General features: G+C 58.7%; 2 protein-coding genes across 3 annotated transcripts in view; both read left to right on the top strand.

Moving 5' to 3' along the window:
- The first annotated feature begins 2,510 nt into the window (after positions 1–2,510).
- Positions 2,511–13,414, top strand: PADI2 (peptidyl arginine deiminase 2). Of its 2 annotated transcripts, none has more exons than XM_042020510.1 (16): positions 2,511–2,767; positions 4,691–4,877; positions 4,955–5,024; positions 5,185–5,246; positions 5,326–5,443; positions 6,009–6,134; positions 6,924–7,102; positions 7,252–7,355; positions 7,452–7,563; positions 7,636–7,743; positions 9,767–9,918; positions 10,075–10,219; positions 10,849–10,942; positions 11,573–11,658; positions 11,773–11,901; positions 12,393–13,414. In XM_042020510.1, exons 1-16 carry the CDS (start codon positions 2,661–2,663, stop codon positions 12,624–12,626), a joined length of 2,013 nt encoding a protein of 670 aa, XP_041876444.1. In that variant the 5' UTR covers positions 2,511–2,660; the 3' UTR covers positions 12,627–13,414. The 2 variants fall into 2 exon arrangements, with proteins under 2 accessions (XP_041876444.1, XP_041876445.1); XM_042020511.1 differs by lacking the exon at positions 2,511–2,767 and adding an exon at positions 3,984–4,058.
- A 518-nt stretch (positions 13,415–13,932) lies between these two features.
- Positions 13,933–15,372, top strand: part of SDHB (succinate dehydrogenase complex iron sulfur subunit B) — a 12,780-nt gene continuing 11,340 nt past the window's right edge. Inside the window, exon 1 of the mRNA XM_042020522.1 lies at positions 13,933–14,028. Within this exon, the coding sequence (XP_041876456.1) occupies positions 13,954–14,028 (75 nt within the window). The 5' untranslated portion in view covers positions 13,933–13,953. The remainder of the gene's footprint in view (positions 14,029–15,372) is intronic.

The following is a 15,372-nucleotide window of genomic DNA, read 5'->3' as shown; positions in this document are numbered from 1 at the left end:
AGATCTCCCCATAGATCTCCCCATAAAGCCCCGGCCCTGCCCCACAGATCTCCCCATAGATCTCCCCATAAAGCCCCGGCCCTGCCCCACAGATCTCCCCACAGATCTCCCCATAAAGCCCCGGCCCTGCCCCATAGGAAACGCGCTGCCCCACAGATCTCCCCACAGATCTCCCCACAGATCTCCCCACAAAGCCCCGGCCCTGCCCCACAGATCTCCCCATAAAGCCACAGAGCCCCAGATCTGCCCCGGCCCTGCCCCATAGGGAACGCGCTGCCCCACAGATCTCCCCACAGATCTCCCCACAGATCTCCCCACAGATCTCCCCACAGATCTCCCCGCAGTCCCCGGCGCTGCCCCATAGGAAACGCGCTGCCTCACAGATCTCCCCACAGATCTCCCCGCAGATCTCCCCACAGATCTCCCCACAGATCTCCGCACACGCCCCGGCGCTGCCCCGGCGCCCCATGGCCCGATCCCCGCCCTCCGGGCACGGTGGGGCAGGATGGGGCACGGGCACCCGCCGGCTCCTCCCGAGCGCCGAGGGCCAGCTCGGGGGGACTGCGGGGGACACGTCCCTCCCAGCCCGGCGCGGGGATCGTCCCTGCGGCGGGGACACGGACCGGCCCCAGAGCCCCGAGCGGGGAGAGAAAACCCCCGCGTTCCCAGCGCCCGGAGAAGCCTCGGGGTTGTTCCCGAACCCCAGCGCCGGGATCGCTCCCAGCTCCTGGGAATTAGGGCAGGCGGAGCTGCCCCGGCTCATGCAGAGCAGCTCCCGACCTGATCCGGTTGTTAAAAACCCCAAGGAACTCCTCGGACCCGCCCGGCTCCAGCCGGGAAACCGCGAGGCAGCTCCAGGAACGAACACGGATCCCTCCCCAGCCCGGCAGCCCCGGGCAGGGCTGCACCCCAAAAACCCCTCTGGTCTGCTGGCAGATCCCCCCTTGCAGCAGGAATTGAGGTTTATTCTCGCTGGCCCCAACACCGGCGGCCCCACAAAGGCCTCGAGACGCTGAGAGACCCTAAAAAGCTTTGAAAGACCCCCAAAGGCATGGAAAGACCCCAAAGCAACTTTGAAAGACCCCCAAAGGCATGACGATACCCCACAACAGGTTTGACAAGCCCAAAAGGCTTGCCATGACCCCAAAGAGACTTGAAAGACCCCAAAGAGCTTTGAAAGACCCCAAAGAGCTTTGACAGACCCCAAAGAGCTTTGGCAGACCCTGCATGGCTGGCCAGGAACCCCAAAGCGCTGCGAAGTCCCAGGGAAGCTTCAGGAGACCCCAGAGGGGCTGCAAAGACTCCGAGGAGAATCCAAAGAGTCCCAAAGGCTTCCAGGGACTCCAGGAGGCTTTGAGAGATCCCACCGGGCTCCCAAATCCCAAACCTGGCCCTTCCAGCCCCTTCCCCAGCTGGATCCAGCTGCACTCCTTCAATTTTGCCCCAAAATGGGACATTTCCCCCTTTTCTCTTTGCTTTGTTCCATGCTCCCAGGGAAGCCCCAGCCGGCCCAAGCCTTCTCCTTTTCCCGTTTCCTTTTCCCTTTTCCTTTTCCTTTTCCTTTTCCTTTTCCTTTTCCTTTTCCTTTCTCTCTTTTTAAATTATTTCTCTCTCTGGTTCCTGTTCCACCTGTGTTTCTTAGCCCTGGTGGGTTAAATAAAGAGGAGGTAAAGACATAAATTGTGATTTTTTTTTTTTTCCAGAAAACTGAATAATTTCCAGCTGCCAGCAGGGTTGGGGTGTTAAACTGGGGGTCGTTTGACCCAAATCCCCAATTTTTAGGGGGAGCAAAGTGATTTTTATTTTCTTTTATTCCCCAGGGACATTTATCACCCCAAATCTCATTTTTGCACACACAGAAAAGCACCAAAACTTCCCCTTTTTTTGCGCTCAGCAAAGCCCTCGCTCAAATCTGCTCAGGCCAGGGTTAAAAATAACCAACCCACTGGGATTCTTTTCCCCACTTCCCAGCTGGAAAACCGGATTTGGGATGTTTTGGATGACACGGAGGGAAGCCGGGGCTGGGAAAGGGAAGCCCGAGAGGGATACAAACAGGGAGCATCCACCCCGGCTCTGCTGCTGTCACTAATTGCTCACGGCTGCCAGAAGCCGGGGCAGCAGTTTGGGCTGGAAAATGAATATTTAGTTGGGTGTTAACAAACGATGCAACCCCGGCGTGGGCGGGAATTGCTCCGGAGCGGCCTGGGGTGACAAAATCACCATTCCCTCTGAAAATGAGCAGGGGAAAGAAAAAAAAGGAGAGTTCTGCTGCTGCCTGAGGGCTGGGAAAGCGGGAGCAGGCGGGGGTTTTCCCTGGAGAGCAGAAAGGGAGGATGCGGCCATCCCAGAACGCTGCAAATCCGCGCTGGGGACGCCAGGTTGGGGTCAGGGCGGTGAGGAGGGACAGGGAGCTGGGGACAGCTGGGGGAGCTCCGTGCCCAGGGCTGGAGCTGCCAGGCCTGGGGCCAGCTGCCCTCCCTCCCTCCCTCTCCATCGCTGCCCTCCCTCGGGATCATCTTCCCGAGCCTTCCGAGGGTCCGGCCCAGCCGCCCCCTCCCTCCCATTGTCACCGCAGCCCCGCGGGCGCCCGGCAGGAGGAGGAGGAGGAGGGAGCCGGGGGAAGGAGCAGCGGGGCCGGGGGCTCCGTGGCCGGGGGCTCCATGGCCGGGGAGATGCTGCGGGGGGAGCGCACGCTGCGGCTGCAGCACGGCAGCCGCATCGAGGCCCTGTGCGTGCTGGGCGGCCACGTCCGCGCCGACGTCTTCGGGTGAGAGGGACCCCCAAAGCCGCCCCTCCTCCTCCTTCTGCACCTCTCCCCTTGCTCTCCCTCTGCTTTTCCTTCTAGGAACCCCTGCTCCTCGTTTTTCCTTCTGGGAGTCCCTGCTCCTCCTTTTTCCTCCCGCTTTCCCAAACCCCACAGCTGCTGGGCAGCCACGTCCATGCCAACATCTTCAGGGCAGTGAGACCCCCAAAACTCCCCTTCCTCCTCCACCTTCACCTTTCCCCTCACCTTTCCCCCCTGTTCATCCATCTGAAAACCCCTGCTCCTCGTTTTCCCTTCTGGGAACCCCTGCTCCTCGTTTTTCCTCCCGCTTCCCCAAACCCCACAGCTGCTGGGCAGCCACGGGCAGTGAGATCCCCAAAACTTCTGTTCCTCCTTCACCTTCACCTTTCCCCTCACCTTTCCCTCCTGTTTTCCCTTCTGAGAGTCCCTGCTCCTCGTTTTTCCTTCTGGGAGTCCCTGTTCCTCGTTTTTCCTTTGGGAATCCCTGCTCCTCGTTTTTCCTTCTGAGAGTCCCTGCTCCTCGTTTTTCCTTCTGGGAGTCCCTGCTCCTCGTTTTCCCTTTGGGAATCCCTGCTCCTCGTTTTTCCTTCTGGGAGTCCCTGCTCCTCGTTTTCCCTTCTGGGAGTCCCTGCTCCTCGTTTTCCCCCCTGCCTTCCCAAACCCTGCAGCCCTGACACCGTTCTGATGCAGTTCGTGGGCACAGCCCTCGCCGGGCTCTGCACTCCTGCCCAAATCCCCGGAAAGCTTTGAACACCCATCCGTGTGTTTACCCCCAGCCCGCGGCGGGTCTGATCCTCTGGGCTCAGCAGATCCAGGGAAAGCTGCTGGAGAGCAGAGGGACGAGCAGGAACCCCAGGAGGGACTGCAAAGGAAGGGAAGAACACAAAACCCAGTGACCAAAACCTTGGGAAAGCGGGAAATCCCCAGAGCACCAACCCCGCTTCCCTAAAACAAACCCAACACTGAACTCTGGGATAATTATTCCCCCCGAGGGAAAAAGAAGGTGGAAAGCTCATTCCGGGGTTAGTTCTGGTCTGCGCTGCTGCTGCCGCTGCGAATCTCAGCCTCGATGTTCAAGGCAAGCAGCGCGGCTACAGCTCCCCTGGCACCTCTCCAGGTCCAATCTCTTCCCAGTGGGATCCCCGGATCCAAGGAGCCAGGAAACCAAACCAGTTTTTCCGTGTGTAATTAAAAGCAATTTAACGATTTAAGAGACACCCAGGCGGGAGCAGAGGAGCGGTCGGATTTCCTCCCCCCCTTCCCGAGGGCGCAGGTCTGGTGGGACCAGTGGCATCCCGGGAACCTGATCGATGCGAGGTCTCGGGTGTCGGGGCAAACAGCCCAAAACTAATAACCCGGAAAGCCGAGGAAATTCGGGAAAAGGAACCAGGAGAGGGAAAGGGGTTGCTCGGAGCGGCCGGGGAAGAGCAAGGGCATGTCGGACTGGGAGCAGGGCAGCACTGACAGCTTTGGGGCTGGAGAAAATGCCCCAAAAATTAGAGTTGCCCGTGGAAAAGTCTCTCGAGGGATGGTCATGGTGTTTGGAGGAGCTGTGAAACAGCGGGTCGGAAAATAAGCAGGGATTTCTCCATGGAAGCGTGAACCCCAACACCAGGCTGGAAAATAAGCAGGGATTTCTCCATGGAAGCGTGAATCCCAGCTCGGCACCGAGGGTTTGGGTTGGGTTGGGGTTACTGCAGATCCTTATCCACAGCCGTGGCTGCGAACACTCCTGGGGCTGAACCGGCCCCAAACCCGGGATAATTCCAGTTCCCAGGCGGGGAGCGGGGCAGGAAGGTGCCGGCGGTGAGCGTGGCGACGCCGGCGTGTCCAGTCTTGGCCGTGTGCCGGGCACTGGAATGAATTCCAGTGGGAAACCTCTGAAAATGAGGGTGTTTCTGGCAGGGCGGCCCCCGCCGGGGCCGTGGCCTTTGGCGTGAAGCACACCGAGGGGGTCAGCGTGGACGTGCTGTTCCGAGGCCGCGCCGAGCCCGAGGCCGTGCCCGGCGCTGGCACGCGGTGGCCGCTGGACGAGGGGACGGTGCTGAGGTTCAGCATGAGCCGGGCCAGCTCCGAGGTCAACGACAACAAGGTGAGGAGCGGGATCCTGGGAATGGGGCCTCCGAGAGGGAGAACATCCCTCCGCAATGTGGGATTCGGGGTTTGCAGGTCACTGTCAGCTTCTTCGCAGAGGGAGGGAAGCCCATCAACCAAGCCGGGGTGTTCCTCACCGGCGTCGGTGAGTGCGGAGGCTCCGCAGCCGGGAATGCATCCCGACCCCCTCGGTGCCGGGAGCCGGGGCAGGCACGGGGATGGCAAAGCCAGGTTTGCTGCGTCTGGGGGGTTTGCACCCCCTGCCCTGGCCGTGCCCTGGGGTGAAGGCGGCTCTGTCCCCGCAGGGATCTCCCTGGATGTGGACGCGGATCAGGACGGAGTGGTGGAGAAGAACAGCCCCAACAAGGTACCCCAGCCTCCCCCACCCATGGCAAATCCACGGGCTTGGTGGATCCTGAGCTTGCTGAGCCCCTGGGGTGTTTCAGGCGAGCTGGGCCTGGGGACCGGAGGGCCACGGAGCCATCCTGCTGGTCAGCTGTGACAAGGAGTTCCCCTTCATCCCACCCTCGGACTGCGGCCACGAGCAGGTGTTCAACAGAGAAGGTACCACAGCTCCCCAAAGTCCCCTGTGCCCAGCATTCCCACTGCCCCCTCTCCGCAACCTCTCCCGAGAGGGAACCAGCCCGGGAACCAGCTGCTCCCCACCAGCTGCTGAGCAAGCTTCCCACGTGGGAATTTTCACGGAATTAATGCCGTGGAAACTAATTGGAGGCAGGCAGGGCACGGAGGCAGGGCCGGGGAACAGCTGAGGTTCCAGGGCTGGCACGGCGTGGGCTCCACGCAGGTGAGAGGAGCTCGGGGTGAGGCACGAGGCCGGCGGCCAGGAATACACCCGCCTGTTCCTGGAAAACCCAGCCCACGCCGAGCCGGGCCCGTCGGCGTTGCGAGGTCAAGGAGCGGCCGTGCCAGGGATGGGCAGGCAGGAGAAAAGGTGAAAAGGGCATTTGGGTCACAGCCCACGAGGCGCAAGCTCTGCCAGCAGAACTCGGGCTGGTTTTCCAGGTTGCCAAGGCTGGTGCTGAGGGAAGAGCGGGTTTCTTGGGAAGGAGATCCAAACCCCAGGAGGGGACATGGAAGAACCCCCCCGGTTTGCTTTGTGTGCCCCCAGATCTGCTGGACATGGCTCAGATGGTGCTGAGGACCGAGGGGCCCCAGCGCCTGCCCCGGGGCTACGAAATCGTCCTCTCCATCTCTGCCAACGACGCCGACAAAGTTGGGGTGTTCCATGTGCAGAGTAAGGCCTTCCTCGCCTCCTGCTCTGCCTCTTCCTCCTCTGCCCCTTCCTCCTGTTCCCCTTTCTCCTTTTCCTTTTCTTCCTCTCCCACTTCTTCTTCTGCCCCCTCCTCCTTTTCCCCTTCTTCCTCTGCCTCTTCCTCTTCTCTTTCCTCCTCTTCCTTTTCCTCCTCTTCCCCTTCCTCTTCCTCCTTCTCTTCCCCTTCCTCCTCCCATCATCCCAGGTGTTTCTGAGATCCCTACAAGCCCTTTCCTTCCCATGTCTGCCCTTGTCCTCTCCACGCTCCTCAGATCATGCTCCCAACATCCCTTCATCCATTTTTTTTCCCTGTGAATATCCCCTCTTTTCAATCACTTGGAAAACTTTCCCCCTCCTCATCCTTCGCCGTGGACACAGGGATTTAGGATTTGTTTTCTGGGAACAAAAGCCCTTGCCCGGCCCAGGAATGTGCCAGGAGGAGCTGGGTCTCAGCCCTCCGTGCAGAGGGAGTGTGGAGCAGGAGGGATGGGGCATTGTCCTCCTGTGGAGGAGCAGAAACTCCATGAGAACACCTTCCCAAGGGCTGCTCCATTCCAGGAAAGGCCGACACGTTTTCCCTCGTCCTTCTTGTCCATGACAAAATTCCCAGTCCCTTAACTCCTGCTTCAAGGTGCTTCTCACAGCTGGATCTCCACAGAGGTGGAGAAACCCCGGCACAGCGGGCGCGTGGGAGCTCCTTGCCCAAGGAAACAGGCGCGAATCCCAAAGAAAGCTCGGGATATTCCCGCTTTCCCCTTTCCCTCCCGGCAGATCCCTTCTTTGGGCAGCGCTACGTGCAGGTGCTGGGCCGCAGGAAGCTGTTCCACGCCGTGCCCTACCCCGGCGGGGCCGCCGAGCTCGACTTCTTCGTGGAGGGGCTCCGCTTTCCCGACGAAACCTTCTCGGGGCTGGTGTCCATCCACGTCAGCCTCCTGGAGCCGCTGGCTGAGGTCTGGCAACTCCCAGCAACGGGAGCGGATGGGAGGCGGCCACAGGGAGAGTGGGATGGAGAGCTGATCCCGTTAGCTGGCCCCAAAGGGACCTCGGGGGAGGGTGTTGGGGGGAACGGCATGGGGAACGCTCCCGATTTCTCCCTCAGGGCATCCCGCACTCCCCGATCTTCACGGACACCGTGGTGTTCCGGGTGGCACCGTGGATCATGACCCCCAGCACGCTGGCCCCGGTGAACCTCTTCGTGTGCAGGTAAAGGCGGTGCCGTCCCAGCCGCGCCGGTCCTGGTGCCGGGCAGGGGAGGAGCTGGCAACAGGGAATTCCCATCCTTTCCATCCTTTCCTCCAGCATGAAGGACAACTACCTGTTCACCAAGGAGATCCAGACGCTGGCGGCCAAGGCCGGCTGCAAGCTGAAAGTTTGCTTCGGCTACATCAACCGCGGGGACCGCTGGATGCAGGTATGGGGGCTCCAAAAACCGGGAAAACCCTTCCCTCCCGGTGCCCCACACGGGATCTCCTCCCTTCTGCAGGACGAGATCGAGCTTGGCTACACCCACGCTCCCCACAAGAGCTTCCCAGTGGTGCTGGATTCCCCTCGGGAGAGAGGGATGGAGCAACTCCCCATCAAGGAGCTGCTGGTGAGAGAAGGGTTCCCTGCATTCCCGGGGGAGCAGCTTCCAGGGTTTATGCCCAGCCCAGATTCCCGTTCCTAAAAGCCTCCTGGCCCTTGGCTCCCTGCATGGAATTGCCTGGAAAAGGAGAGTTGAACAGCTCTGCATGGAGATTGCCTCCCTCCGCTTCCAGCCTCACCCCCTCAACGCCTCATCCACATCCCAGCCATCCGGAAAACCTCTGATCCAGAGGGTGCTGGAGGAGAGGGCAAGGAGGAGCTGACGCCTCTGGGAATGAAAGGCTCCTGCCAAGCTCTGGGATGGGATTTCTTCCCCGTGAGCATCCCAGGGACAAGCTGGTTTTTCCTTTCCTCCTCTGTGCCTGGGAATGTCCAGCAGCTTCTGCGCGGGAGAGGGAAGGAAAGTGGGAGAGGGTCAGTTTACTTCCTCGGAAGAGAACGGGATGCAGCAGCACCAGGAACATCCCTGTGGGCTCCTTGGCCAAGGAAAAGGGCTGGCCATGGGCAGGGCAAGCCTGGGATGGGGCATTTTGGGAGAGCCCAGCATGGAAAAAAGCTGGATTGGGCGATCCCTGTGAGATTCCCCCACGTGGAAAGGGCAGGACACCCCCAGGCAGCCACAGAATCGTTGTCCCCAACCCCAGCTGGGCGCTGGAGCAGCCTCAGCCTCGGCAGTAACGGGAGACGAGCACAAATCCCAGCTTTGATCACTTTGGGGATGGTTGGGGGCTTTCGGGAGCACTGAAATCCATCTTTTCTCATGCCTGGCATGAGAACATCCAGTCCCGGATTCATCCGGCGGGGCGGGAATAGCGAATCCGACTGCTTGGATCTGCCCTCTTTAGGAATTGCTCTGCTTCATATTTAGAGACACAATTTCAGCCTTGGGAGCTGCTAACACATTATCCTCCAATTTCTGCTTGGAAGCCTCCCCTAATCCCCACCCCGATCTTTCCAATCTAATTTTCCAGCTAGGAATACTTCGCCCGACGCAAGGGGCACGGGTCAAGCCCTGAGCCCCTGGAAGCCCATGCCAGGGAAAAAGGAGACGGGAGGGAATTATCCCCTCAAAATCAGTGTGGAACTGATAGCACTTGGATGTGACCTGCAAACCTGGGATGAACCAGAGCCCTGACAGATGAAACCGGGCAGGCTCCGTGGTTTTATTAAACTGAAATGGGTTGGGAGCAGGTGCTTCGTGCTCAGGCCCTCCCTCAGCGCCCGGACAAAAAGGGATCTGATCCCGGCCATCCCCCAGAAATGCACCCCAAAAATGCACGGGGAAAGCGGTGCTCTCTCCACCCCAGCGTCTCCAAACCCCCTCGGTTTCAAAAGGGAGTTTCTGGGTGGAAGCTGTGCACCCTCAGGTCTCCCTGCTCACTCCTCCTGACCTGTGTGTTTGGTTGATACCTATGGAAACCCAACCCTGACAAGTGGCTGGGATTTAACTCAAACCTAGCGGACACCCGATCTCATCCCAGGGGCTGCCGGGAGCTCCGAGCATCGACTCAAAGGGAGAGCAGGGAAAGCGGGATTTTGATCCCATCCCTGCCATTTTTGCCCTGTTTCTGACACTCCCTCGGGCTCTGGCACACAGAGCCAGGAGCTAATTACCCCTGCACACACGGCACCTCCAATCCCAGATATATTAAGTCCTGGAAATCAGGGCTTAAGCAGGATTTAAGTGCCGTGCAGCCCTTGGGGTGGCTCTGCGCCCGGGGCAGCGTCACCCTCAGGGGCTGGAGCTCACCTCCCTCGCAGAGCCGGCCGGGAGCTGCGCTCGGGGCTGCCCAATTACCTTAATGTGGCCGCTTGAACCTTGGCTGCGGGGTGACACAGGAGATCAGGCCCCGGCTGCAGGCCCGGGCTCTGCTCCTGCGCTGTGCCGGTTATCCCTGCGCCTCCAGACCCTTCTCCTCCCGCCTTCCCTTCCCCTCGGGACAGGCCCCGTTGTTGCCGCACTCACCCACCCCGCAGCAGGATAAAGCCACGGGAGCAGCAGGGATCCAGGGCGATTCCTCTTCCGCCAGGGCCCCAACTTCGGCTACGTGCACAAGGAGCCCCTCTTTGAAGCCACGGCCAGCCTGGACTCCTTCGGGAACGTGGAGGTCAGTCCGCCCGTGTCCGTGGCCGGGAAGGAGTATCCCTTGGGAAGGATCCTCATCGGCAGCAGCTTCCCTGCGTAAGCCAAGGGGGAAACGCACATTTGGGATCAAAGGCCCTGGAATATCATCAAACCCGGGTTAATTGTGTGCCTGAGCAGGGTGGGGGCTCCCAAAGCTCGGTGCCGATTTCCATCCAAGTGTCCAGGCAGGTGTTGATGGGAATATCCCCCCAGGTCCGCCGGCCGGAGGATGACCGGGCTGGTGCGGGATTTCCTCTATGCCCAGCGCGTCCAGGCTCCCGTGGAGCTCTACTCCGACTGGCTGGCCGTGGGCAACGTCAACGAATTCGTCACCTTTGTCCCCACCTCCGACAAAAAGGTACCCCCTGGCCCCCCGTGCTCCTCTCCCGGACACCAATCCCACCGGGAAAACCCCACAGCTCACTCCTGTGACACCCCCAGCCTGTGCTTGCTCGGCTTTCACTCCCGACCCCAAAATGAGGGATCTGAGCAGAGCACGGGGACCTGCTGGGCTGTTAATGGATGCAAATACAAGGGAAAAGGTGCCTGCCAAGGTATCCAAGAAATTCCAGCCTCAGGATTCCCGGGGCTTTGCAGCAGCTCAGCATCTCCCGGGGGTTTTCAGAACATTTCTCTTCCCTCTATCACGGTTTTCCTGCTTCTGACACGGATTTTTTTCCCTCAGGAAAACCTAGCCTTGGCCTGGATGGCTCAAAAAAAGGAACATTTATGGCCACATGTTTTCAGAACATTTCCCTTCCCTCTGTCACAGCTTTGGCTGCTTCTCACACAAATTTTTCCCTCAGGGAAACCAAGCCTTGGCCTGGATGGCTCAAATCTGGAATATTTATGCCCACAAACCCTCCATGGGTTAAAAAAGGCACTAGAGAACAGCAAAAAAGGCCTGATTTTAAGAGTTTAAGCTCAGGTTCTTGGCACAAGCGAGTCCCTGAGGTCCTCCAGCTGATCCGGGCCGTATTCCCGCAGCGATTCCGGATGCTGCTGGCCAGTCCCGCCGCCTGCTACCGGCTGTTCCGGGAGAAGCAGAAGGAAGGCCAGGGACAAGCCACCATGTTCAAAGGCAAGGGGACAGCGTGTGGCGGCAGCTGAGCCCAGGGCGACGTGCGGCGCCGGGGCCGCGCGGGGACGCTTCCCCCGCCGCGTGTCCTTCAGCGGGATGCCTGCCCGCCGCCCCCAGCCTCCTCCGGCCCTATTTCGGGAAAGAGAGTGGGACGGGAGGGATAAAGGCCTCTGCGTGGAGGGGATGTTTGCTCCCCAGCATGGAGCCTCTGGAAATGCCAGCGGAGCTCCAGCACGGAGCGGGACAACTGGCGGCTCTCCTGTCCAGATTAGCACTGGGGGTTTTTTCCCCTTGAATTGTGATTTTGAGCACAATCTGTGGCAGGGCTGGGAGAAGTCTCCGTATCTCTGAGGGTTCCTCTAGGTCACCGAGGGGACCCGGCTGTCCCCAGACCTGGGGTGACCTCATGGAGGGGGATGCTGTGGAGAAATTCAGCGGATTCCCGTGGGCAGGAGGAGGGATGACAGGACTTCTCCAAAGCTCTTTCCAACAGGCAGAGGTTTCCTTCCCTCAGTTTCCCAAGCTTTGTCCCTCTGTCTCAGGAAATTGGGATTTTTGAGGACTTTTTCCATCTCTATACCCCACCCTAAGCCAGCGCTGCTTCATTTTGAGGGCGTTTTGCACATTTAGGGTACTCGGGGACAGACACGAAACGCGTCACCATCAACAAGGTCCTTTCCAACGACGTCCTGACGCAGCAGAACCAGTACGTGCAGGTAATCCCCGACATTCCGGGCAACCATCCGCATTCCTGGCCGTGACCACCACAGCGTGGCACAGACCCTGCAGGGACGTGGTGCATTTGGGGCCCCTCTCCGCCCTGCTCCCAGCGCTGCATCGACTGGAACAGGGATATCCTCAAGAAGGAGCTGGGGCTGCTGGAGGAGGACATCATCGACCTGCCGGCCCTCTTCAAGCTGGACAAGCAGGGGAAAGCTGTGCCCTACTTCCCCAACACGGTGAGGGGGATGAGTCCCCAGAGTTTTCCTAAAAAAAAAAAATCAGCTGTCTAGGAAGAAAGGGAAATATCTTCAGGATAAACACAGGTCTAACACAGCTTGGCGGCTTCGGGGTTTTGAGGCAAAACCCTTGCAAAGGGGTGAAATTGCAAGGTGAGAGGCATGTTTTCCCCACAGTTTGCCCCCAAAAAAACCCCCAGCTGTCTAGAGAAAGGAAATATTTCCAGCAGGGCATGGATAAACACAGGTCTATCACAGCGTGGTGGCTTTGTGGTGCTTGCAGTGGGGTTTGGAGGCAAAAAAGTGCTGAAATTGCAAGGGGTGAGGCACATTTTAATGATAAAAAAAGGGGGAATTCTACTGGATTTGGAATCCTGAGGGAGGGCAGCCGCAAAAAGTGGCGCTGAGGAGGGTGGAGGAGGGCAATCAGCGTCTTTCCTTGGGCTCCATCCGTCCCGACACCGCCGATGTCCACCGGTGTCACCCCGCAGGTCACCATGATCGTCCTGGCCAAGGACCTGGGCATCCCCAAGCCCTTCGGCCCCGTGGCGGGCGGCGAGTGCTGCCTGGAGCGGCGGATCCGGGCGCTGCTGGAGCCGCTGGGGCTGTGCTGCCGCTTCCTGGAGGACGTGGCCTCGTACCACGGCAGCCTGGGCGAGGTTCGCTGCGGCACCAACGTCCAGCGCCGACCCTTCGCCTTCAAGTGGTGGCACTGCACGCCATAGGCAGCCCTCCTCCTCCTCCTCTGCCTCCTCCTCGTCGTCCTCCTCTCCCTCCTCCTTCTCCTCCCTCCATCTTTGCCCCCAGCGGCTTTTCCAGCGTGTGTTGCTTGCGATTTGCTTCATAAATGAATTTGCTGTGAGGAAAAAGCTGGGAAGTTCAATAATTGCGGGGAATAACTGGGGGAGAAAGGGAGGGAAGCCCTCAGAGGGGTGAGGAGGGGCAGGGGTTTTACCGAAATCCTCCGAAATTGTCTCTAACACTGGTTTTTTTTTGTGTTGGCGAGTCAGGCATCACTTATTCTTGGCCAGGGTTTGTGTGTGGCTGACAGAGCTCCAGCCTCCACATCAATACAAAAGATCTTCACTTATTTACATATTTTTTAACAAAGAAATTACTGTCCATTGGTTCTAATAATTCTCTTCCCAGATTAGCATTCTGTCCACTATTGGTTATTGATTTCTTGGTCTTCATGCTAAGCTAGGCCACATTCTTTAGGTTTTTTTATCATCTTTTTCTCAACTTTTTCTGTTGGGAATCTCCATTTTTCCAGGCCTCAGTCTCCTCTGTATCTTCCATTTACTCCGTAAAGGGCCATAAATTTAAGGTCCCAGATGTCCAATCTTCGAATCCCTTTGGCTTTATTGAAGCTTGTCAGGGTTAGTTTTAACAAACTCAAAGTTTTGGTGACTTAATGACCAAAACAGGAGTAAGAGTCTGTGAAGAAGTTTAACTTGTGCTGGCTAGAAGTGGGCACTGCTTATGAGGAATTAAAACAAATAATTAAAAATTAGTTAGGGAAGTTACATTATTTCCAGCAGGGGGGCACTTTTTTGCAAGGGGCTGCCCGGGGAGGTTTGGAGTCCCCATCCCTGGAGGTGTCCAAGGAAGGCCTGGACGTGGCACTCAGTGACAAGGTGGGGATCGGGCACAGCTTGGACTCGATGGTCCTGGAGGGACCTTGGAGGGCTTTTCCCACTTTAACGTCTCCGGGATTCTTTGCTCCCCAGCACCCACCATTTGCCCTGTTGGTGTTGGGGCAGGTCCCCTTTGAGGAGGGGGGGTGGCGGTGCAGGCACCTCCGTACAAAAATAATGAGGGTGGGGATTAATGGAGAAAACACAAGGGGAATTCATACGCAGGAAAAAAGGGGGATTTAGGCGTCCGGCCCCCGCCATCCCGCCGTGCCCCACAGGGCGCGCCACACTCAACATGGCGCCTTTCCCTGAGGGCGTCGCCGCGCTCAAAATGGCGGCCATCCCCGCCCGTCAGCGCAGCAACATGGCGGCGGCGGGGGCACTTCCGGGGCGACGGGAAGCGCGCAGCGCCAAGATGGCGGCGGCCGCGGTCGGAGTCTCCTTGAGGCGCGGAGTCCCCGCGCGGCTCCTGCGGGCCGGGCCGCGGGCGGTGAGGGGCCGGGATGGCTGCAGGGGCTGTAGGAGCTGGGAATGGGCGGGAGCGGAGGGGAGGGAGCGGTGTCAGAGGCGGCCGGGGGGCTGCAAGGGGTCCGGCGTGAGGATGGAAGAGGGAGGGGGTGGGCTGAGGGGAAGAGGGGGCTGGAACTGGAGTGTGGGATCTGGAAGGGGCTGTGTGGGAATTGGGGGTGGGCAGGAGGGCAGGGCTGGGAAGGGGGGTGGGGAGAGGCTGCAGAAGGGGCTGGGGGCAGGAGGGAGTTCGGGATGAGGTAAAAGATGGGGAGGGTGGGAGGGAGAAGAGGGGGTGAGCTGCGGGGGAAGGGGCTGCGGGAAGGGGGCTGCGGGAAGGGGGCTGCAGAGGGTGTGTGGGGTCTGGAAGGAGCTCTGTGGGAATGGCGGGTGGGCAGGGGAAGGTTTCAGAGGGCAGCTGGGGTGCGGTAGAACGTGGGAAGAGTGGGTGTGAGAAGGGGGTGGGCTGGGAGGGAGTGGGATCGGTGCCAGAGGGGCTGTGGGGACGGCGTCTGTGGGGTGTGGGAGCGGGGGGTCCGGGGTGAGGTGAAACACGGGAAGAATGGCTGGGAAAAGGGGGGTGCTGAGGAGGGCCTGGGGGCAGAAAGCGGCTGGAAGGGGCGGGGAATGGTTTAGGGGCAGATAAAGGGCGGCAGGAAATCGGGGTGTGGGGAACGCTCCGGGAAAAGGTCGGGAAGAGCAGCGGGAGCGGGGTGATCCCGGGAGAAAGCGGGGAGCAGCTCCCGGGAAAAGCAGCGGCAGCCGCAGGGATGCGCTCAGGAAGTCCGGGATAACGGGGACAGGGAGAGCCGGGGGGATCGGGTGGATCTGGATTTCGGGAATCTCGGCCTTGCTCTGGGCGGGGGGAGCCTCGGGACACGGGGGCTCCAGAGCCTGCCCAGAGCCCCAGTTCATATTTCTATTTATTCGGCCTTTTAATCTGTATTTATATTTTTAATGTATTTTTGTGTATGTATAAGGTGTGTATGTACGAATATCTGCAGACTATATATACACGTGTATAAATGATACGTGTAAAATGCACACATAAAGATACACAGACTAAGTTCTAATCGCATGATTGTAATTACACACACATCATAATTTATAAATGCCTCCACAAATGCGTGCACACAATATATAGACACAAACCATATACAGTGCAAGGTATGCTTATACATACGTAGATACGGGTATATCTATAAATACATACAAATATAATGGGTCATATAATTGCAATATATATATATACATAAAGTATATATATAAATGCATAAAACATATAAAACAGGCTGCAATATTAAACACAATATGTAAATAAAGTACA

Source organism: Corvus kubaryi, unplaced genomic scaffold, assembly GCF_017639235.1.
Source record: "Corvus kubaryi isolate FWS band 111438036 unplaced genomic scaffold, C.kubaryi_AGA036_p1.0 36999, whole genome shotgun sequence".
NCBI classification, from domain to species: Eukaryota; Metazoa; Chordata; class Aves; order Passeriformes; family Corvidae; genus Corvus; species Corvus kubaryi.
The sequence above is the reverse complement of the archived record's forward strand: the minus strand, read 5'-3'. Positions and strand labels throughout refer to the sequence as shown.